The 7,283-nt window shown below is 58.1% G+C and overlaps 1 protein-coding gene across 1 annotated transcript; it reads right to left on the bottom strand.

Annotated features, from left to right (window-relative positions):
- Positions 1-738: 738 nt before the first annotated feature.
- Positions 739-5,693, bottom strand: Isl2 (ISL LIM homeobox 2). The gene is made up of 6 exons (XM_005069565.4): positions 5,563-5,693; positions 4,586-4,775; positions 4,218-4,480; positions 2,526-2,809; positions 1,808-1,975; positions 739-1,492 (listed from the first exon to the last, which is right to left on the bottom strand). Exons 1-6 carry the CDS (start codon positions 5,618-5,620, stop codon positions 1,376-1,378), a joined length of 1,080 nt encoding a protein of 359 aa, XP_005069622.1. The 5' UTR covers positions 5,621-5,693; the 3' UTR covers positions 739-1,375.
- Between the last annotated feature and the right edge of the window lie 1,590 nt (positions 5,694-7,283).

The raw sequence follows: 7,283 nt of genomic DNA, 5'->3' as shown, positions 1-7,283 counted from the left end.
TCTTGGTTATTTCCTGGGATCACTAAAGCCAGTTTTCAAGAAAACAAGTCGCAGGGGTTTGAAATGTCACACCAAGTGACCTGGGCACGACATATCCAGGGGCCATCCCCCGCCCCCTCCATTTCGGGCCTGGAAAGAAAATAAACCAAGGACACGCCAGACTGGTTCTGGGTGGACTTATTTTCTCCTGCAGCCGCGATCCTAGCGGGGGCTTGTTGTGGCTCCTTCAGTGTATCGCTTGCAGGTGATGCCAAACGCAGATAAGGAGCCGCCCCGGCCTTCTCCGCTGTCTAGACGGGGGAATTAATAAACGCAGCGAGATTGATCACATCGCGCATCCACTCTGGGGACAGCGCAGAGGACGCGCCACAGGGCCCAGGAACGCAGGGTGGGCTTCACTCCCCAAACCCATCATCACCCCTCAGCCGAGCACCAGTCTCCAGGCGTCCTGGCCTCGGGCATAGAGCGTTCCCGCTTCCGGAAACGCCACTCGGCTCACACTGCACCGGGACTGCCCCGCCCTGGCGGCACCCAATAAGTGTCGGGCCCGCCCCGTCGGTGCCCAATCCCCGTCGGGCACGCCGCCGGCGCCCAATCAGCGTCTGGCCCGCCCGTCGGGCGCCGGCTGCGCTCAGCACGAGGGCGGGTGGGGCGGTGAAGCTGAAACTTCACTTGAGGCCCACTTACACGAAGTGGCGGTCGTCTGGCTCCCGGGAGCCAACAGCACACAGGAGCGGCTTGGCATCGGGTTGTTTTTTATTAAGATCAAAATATTCGTCCCACTATTCGCCTCACAATAAATAACAATAACTTACGTTTGTTCGGCAAAGGCTCTCACTGTCCTCCGTCGACTGATAATTTAAAACATTTTTTTTAAAGACAGTCTGGTTTCTACTTTGTCCGGCAGTCATGCGCTTTGGGGGTTGTGTCTGTTTTTTGAAGGTTGTCCCGTCCTCCTCGCCGCCAGGGCCAGTGCGAAGCCTCGGGTCAGAGCAGGCGAGTCCGGAGCGGTTCCCACGAGGGAGGGCGGGGCCCTGGGGCCCACGCACAGGTGGGTTCCCCGGAGAGTGGGGCGCGGAGCGGCAGGGTGGCAGGTCCCCACGCTGCGCGGGACACGCGAGGGCGGAGCTAACCCAGCAAGTCCCACAGAAAAGTCCTCGGAGCAGCAGTCTCCAGTCCTGGCGGGGCAGGCTGCGTCCCGCTCTTCTGGCCGTCCGTCGTCGCGGGTCGCCTGCCTCTGCCTCCTCGCTTTAAATAACAACACTAATTACAAGGGCCGGAGAGTTTTCGGAGCTGGAATGGCCTGAGCATGGGTGAGTCTCATGCAGGGAGCATGCGAGGTCCGCGGGCGGGCTGGCAGCTATGGGGTCCCCGCTCACGTCTCCACGGGACTCGGCACCATACTGTTGGGGGTGTCCGGGAGCTGTGAGGACAGAGAGGTCACGTCGCTGCCGGAGGAGTTGCCTAGCGAGCCAGACTCAGAGAAGGAGACCTGGGAGGGCAGAGACACCGGGGTAAAGCAAGTGAACACATGCCCGAGCCTCTGCTCCTGGGTCACCTGCTCAGAGACCCCGTGTGTCCCTTGCAGACAAGCGGCCGCCTGAGCAAACCTGAGGAGAGGGAGCCAGGTGCCCATGGACAGAGGGGAACTGGGGCCGGATTAGAGACCTTAACACCAGGTTTGGTATAGCAGCGAGGTTGCAGGCCCAGCAGGCTTTTCCCCATTGCCAGGTTTGTCCCCGAGCCCCTTGTCCCTGGCAAAATCCCCTCCCCTTCCCTCCCACTGGGCAGTGATGAAGGGTCTCACCAGCTGTTGAAAGGCGGGTTGGTCCAGGTCACTCTGGAGTGCAAACTCGCTGAGCGCTTTCCAAGGCGGCTGGTAAGTCTGCACCTCGACTGCGCTGCCCTGCACCGCGTTCTCATGGCGGATGGGGCTGCCGGCCACCAGAGGCGTCCCAGTCAGTCCCTGGAGACTCTAAGTGGCAGGCAGATGCAACAAGGAATTAGAGTTAGGTCTTGGCTTTTGTACCACTTTTGAGCATGGAGCCCCAGGCTCTGGAGAGCGATTTGGGGATTGCATTGACTTAAGGAGGCACAGGACTGCACACAAGGAATCCCCATTCCGCAGTGAAGATACCCCGGGGTCCACAACCCGTTTCACCCTTTTCCTAGGAGCCAAACAGCAGGCGAGGGAAACGGAAGCTTTTATACCCTTCCCTATCCAGATATGCGAAGGAGAAAAAACAAAACACCCTCAAATCGAGCCCTGACAAAGAAAACTACACCGGGCAGTCCCAACCACACCACCCGGTCATCTCGGCGCCTAGGACCCCCTCGGCTCTGGGGGTCGCTGGCACAAGACACCACCACCAACCACCGCAACTCAAACCCCAAGGCCCGTCTTTCTCCTAAGATGTGGGTGCCATGCTATGTGGAGGGTTCGGTTCCGCCTAGGTCTCCCCAGCTCTGAAGAGGCCTCGGAACGCCGTGGCCGGCCACCGCCCGCCTCCCCGCCAGCCTCTCACCGCCTTGTCGCTGTGCTGCTGCTGCTGTAGCTGCTTCATGAGAATGGACTTCTTCTTGTCCTTACAACGCTTGTTCTGAAACCACACGCGGATGACCCGCGGGCTTAGGCCGGTCATCTCCACTAGCTGCTCCTTCATGAGCGCGTCGGGCCGCGGGTTGGCGGCGTAGCACGTCCGCAGGGTGTGCAGTTGCTTCTCGTTGAGCACAGTCCGCACCCTGGTCGTCTTCTCCGCCTGCTTGTGCACGTGCGTGCGCAGCGAGGGCTGTCTTCCGGACCCGGCGTCTGCAGGGGCAGAGATGGGCAGGAGGTCTGATGGGCCGCCAGCCACTCTCCCCCGAGATTTCGTTTCCCTTTTATCCTGTCCGTTTAGCTGCTGTTCACCTCCCTGTCCATCCGTTCGCCTTACCCAAAGGGAGTGTGCTTTTTGATCTATCCCTGGCTCCCAAGCCCGGTTACCCCGCAGCGATTTCTGGAGTTCTGCTCTAAGCCGCTGCAGTACTAAGCAGACTTTAGGAAAAACCTACTGCGCCCGGCCGGACAAGCTAAGCCTTCTGGAAGAAGGTGGGGTTTTAGAGGAAGAGATGGAAATCGCAGTGCAACTCCGGCGGGGAAAGGGGAGAGTAGGGGACCTGGGTCAGCACAACGCCCAGATGAGAAAGAAATTCTTCTCCTAAGGTCCTGTTCCGACCAGTCTCGCCGTTCAGAACACTCTGGAACAGGGAAGACCCTCACTTGAGACAGCAAAGGCCTGGGTCCAGAAGGGTTTCTTTCTGGCTGCCTGCCCTGGAGCTACGGCCCGAGATTTTCCTCTTTGCTCTGGGTTCCCTCTGCCTAGTGGCCGGTGCTACTCACACCCACGTCGAACAGCCTTAAACCTACATTTTCACAACAAAGGGGAGTCCCTGGGCGATCTCTAAACTGGGCTGGTTAACACCAAATTCACTGTTTTGTGTCCAACCTGGCCTACACACCCACAGAATATTAGCCGCACTGTTTACACTGATGTCCCCTCTAGGCATTTCTAGGTCTGGGTAAACATTAACAAATAGCCCACCCAGACCAATTTCCTCCTACAGTGAGGAAACGGAGAGGGGCGGAGCCCTGGGGCCACACAGCACAGAGAGGCCAGGTCTACAAAGGTCTAAGCCGCAGCCCCCCGGGCTTCCTTGAGCTGGGATCTCTGTGGCAGCCCCTCCACCTGCTTCTTTCTGGTCAACAGTCTGAGCGACTCCGGGTTAGGACACCTATCATCCTTATGAGGGTTTTAGTCAGTTAACTCCCCGGACCTTTATGCTAGCTGGACCTCAAAACAAGAACACAGGCCCCTCTTTTGCAAGGCTGGCCTTCTTCCGTAGGCTCCGGGTCGCATACCTAATCTTTTCTCCCTGACGATAGATAACCCGTTCATTAAAGGAATTCTAAACACAACCCAGACAGCTAACACCTAGGATTCTGGGTCTTCCTCCACTCTCCGGATCCTAGCATTGTGTCCGACACAGTCCAAGCCACGGAGAAGACAACTCCAGAAGCTCGCACGCTAACTCACAAGCAGTTTTCTCCCCGACACACAGCTGGGTTCCCAGCGCTAGGGCCTCTCACACTAGCTTCCCGTCGGAGGCTTAGCGGCCGTCTACACACTCGCACATCGCACTGACGCGGCGCGGCTACGCGGGCCGGGAAAGCGGCTTACCTGGCAGATGCAGGCCGCGGGCGCCGGGGAGCGGGCCGGGGCTACGCGGGCTGCCGGCCGCAGCGCGCTCCAGCAGGAGGCCGTGGTCGGCTCGGCAGAGCAGCTCGTGCTCCCGCAGCGAGAACTCGTCTCCCGGGAGCAGCTGGCGGCTGCACACGGAGCAGCGAAAGCACTCGATGTGGTACACGCTGTCCCGCGCCCGCATCACCAGGTCGCTGCTGCTGAAGCCCACCTGGCACTGGGCGCACTTGATGCCGAACAGCCTGCGGGCCCGGGCGCGGCGGGCGTCAGCGCGGAGACCCGGGCCCGGGACGCGCAGCCGTGCTCCCCAGCCCACGGGGGCCGAACCCGGGGTCCCGCCAGCTCACCTGACGTAGTCCCGCTTGCAGTAGGTTTTCCCGTCTCTCACGAAGCACGTGCACGTCTCATCCAGGTACTGACTGCACTCGGCGCACTTGAGACAGGCGGCGTGCCACTCGAGGTCGGGCGACACCCGAAGGATAAACTGGTCGTGGATCTGACTCCCGCAGCCCACGCACATGGCCGTCCCGGGCTTCTCTGGCAGGGAAGGGCGCAGGGCCCGCGTCAGGCCTGGCTGCAGACCCCGGCCGGCCTCGGCCGCTGCAGCCCCGACCCAACCCTCTCTCGCTCTCTTGCAATCCCGCTCTTACTCTTAGAAGTGCGACCACAAGGGAACGGAAAGCTTTCGAAAGGTCCAGAAAATAGGAAACGAAAACAGCATAATCTCCTGACATTTCCGTTATCACGGTCTTGGAACACGCGCGTCGTATCGGTTCAGATACAGACAGAACTAACGGGAGGCGGGCGACAGCCTAGTGACACCGGGAAGCCACGGACGTCTCCGCGTCCACACTACTGTTGGCCAAGCCCGGATTTCCGCCCGCTCACAACGACTCCCTCCTATCCCAACATCCACACCGCAGCTTTCAGCGCGGACCCCGCTCAGCTTCTTCCACAGATCCCAAACACCAGAGATCAAGCGACTGAAATCTCTCTAGCTTCGAAAGACCGAAAGACAGACAAGCAAACAGAAAAGACACCCATCTCCCTAAGTCAAACCTAATCGTCCTAACAGAAAAGATAAAGAATTCAGTCTGAGGTCAGCTCAGCCGACTTGGGAAATACTGTCTAATTGTAAAATGAAGCAACAAGATTCCAAAGGATAAACACTGCTACAGGCGAAATGCATTGGTTTTTTTTTCCTTTATTCTCCCAAGTATTTTGTCAAATAGAAGCCACTTGTAGAATCCGCTAAACATTCTTCTGCATTGGAAATGTTGCATATTAAACACGCATGCACACCCACACACACAGAAAGACTTACTCTTGGAATGATCCCCCATAGCACCCAGAAAAGGATAGTGAAAAATAATATCCACCATGCAGAGAGAGATGTTCGCAAAGCGTGCGGCCGGGGGGGCAGAAGGACCAGGGTCGCGCGCCCAGCCTCTGCTCTTTGCTAACTAACTCCTGCCCCGCGGAGTTGAAGGGGCGATTCTGCACCGGTCCGCACGCAGCATGACGTCAGCACGCACTCGCCCGGGGCCCGAGCTGGAGGCGGGACCTGTAGCGTCACCCAGCTCCCCCACCACCGCGGGGAATGCGGGGGAGGTGATGGGGACCCGGAGGGTGGGCTCGGGTAGAGACGGAGGCGCCGGGAGATTGGCTGCGAGGAAGTGGGCAAGCTCTGATTGGCTGGGAGTGAACAATGGAGCGCGGCCCCCTCCCCCCCGAATCCTCCCAGGATCCGCTCTGCGGCCCCGGGTCTCGCAATCCCTGGGAAGCCGCATCTCCACCCAGCGGGCTGTGCCGCAGCGCCGCGCTTCCTGTGGACTTGCGGGGCAGCTGTCCCAGCCGCTGTCTAGCAGGGTGATGGACACCTGGGGCTAGAAGGGAGCCCTCACTCCCTTAAAAGTGCTTTTCGTTTGTAATTTTTAAATTAAGAATTTCTCCTGGGGACGACAGAACTAAGGGAGAAAAGGGGATCCGTTGGGTCGCGACCATCACTGTCCCAGCGGGCCACCTTTCTCCCTGTGCGCCTGAGCCTTTGTTCGGCGGGGTCCAAGTTAGAGAGAACGGATAGGAAATGACCGCCTGGGTTTGGATAAACTCTATTCGGACTTTCCCACCCGCGCCGCCAGTAGAAAACTCGATGTTGCAGGTGGGTAAAGCCGGGAGAAATCCAGAGGCTCTAGCCAAGGTCCTGCTTCACCCTGGCGGCGGCTCTTTCTCCTCCCTCGTCTCTCTCGCCTCGTTGGTTAAGTTGACGCCGACTCTCACCCTCTCCTTTCTCCACTCCGCTACTTGGTTCCTTCTAAGAACACTGTTGAGATGTGTTACACTTCCAGAATAAACGATTTTCACGAACTTTAAATTTGGATTTCACAAACCAATTACAACGCAAATAATCAGAAACAAATGAGGGGCCAGGAGTAATTTGCCATCTTCCCGATGGCTTTTTAATCCTTAGAAAATCTGCAACTTCTAAAGAGTCGGGGCATTTTTTTCCCCACAAAAATTGCCGAGTTTTGTTTGAAAGGGTTGAAAGACAAATCGATGAGTTATAAACAGCATTTATCCAACGATGGTCTGTAAGTCCCATCCCCCCATTTTAAAAGGACACCAATAACTTGATGCCTCTCTAGGTAGGGTGGCTCCTAGGATAAAGTGTCTCCACCCAAACCTATATCCGGACTCGGTTCTCCGCAGGCCTCCGGGCCTGACAGCGAATTCGGGCGTGGCGGTCTGACTGCTAACAGCCGGAGGCTGTTGGGCTGGGAAACCGGTGCAGCCCAGAGCACGGGGAGAGGCCCTGGACGCACAAAAATCGCTCCTCCAGGATGCTTCTGCGCCGGAAACAGTCCTCTGGCACCTCGCTCCACAGCCTGGTTAAAAAAAAAAAACCCCACCTCCACCTTTGGTACTCTCACGGGACCGACCCAGTGTTTCAAACTCCTGACAACAAGCCGACCCCTCCCCATCTCTCCTACTAACACTCTGGCTGCTCTCCGTCTCTGTGAGCACTTGTGACAGGGTCTGGGGCCC

The sequence above is a fragment of the Mesocricetus auratus genome, unplaced genomic scaffold (genome assembly GCF_017639785.1).
Source record: "Mesocricetus auratus isolate SY011 unplaced genomic scaffold, BCM_Maur_2.0 Super-Scaffold_100022, whole genome shotgun sequence".
Taxonomy (NCBI): domain Eukaryota; kingdom Metazoa; phylum Chordata; class Mammalia; order Rodentia; family Cricetidae; genus Mesocricetus; species Mesocricetus auratus.
This window is presented reverse-complemented; position numbering and strand designations above follow the sequence as displayed.

Bases quoted from the DNA above. Each gene is read 5' to 3' on its own strand.
- Isl2 (XM_005069565.4), bottom strand. From the start codon at position 5,620: ATGGTGGATATTATTTTTCACTATCCTTTTCTGGGTGCTATGGGGGAT. The intron at 4,481-4,585 runs GTGAGCTGGCGG...CCGGGCCCGCAG, and splicing joins TGCAAGCGGGACTACGTCAG to GCTGTTCGGCATCAAGTGCG. The intron at 1,976-2,525 runs GTGAGAGGCTGG...CCTGCCACTTAG, and splicing joins AGCAGCACAGCGACAAGGCG to AGTCTCCAGGGACTGACTGG.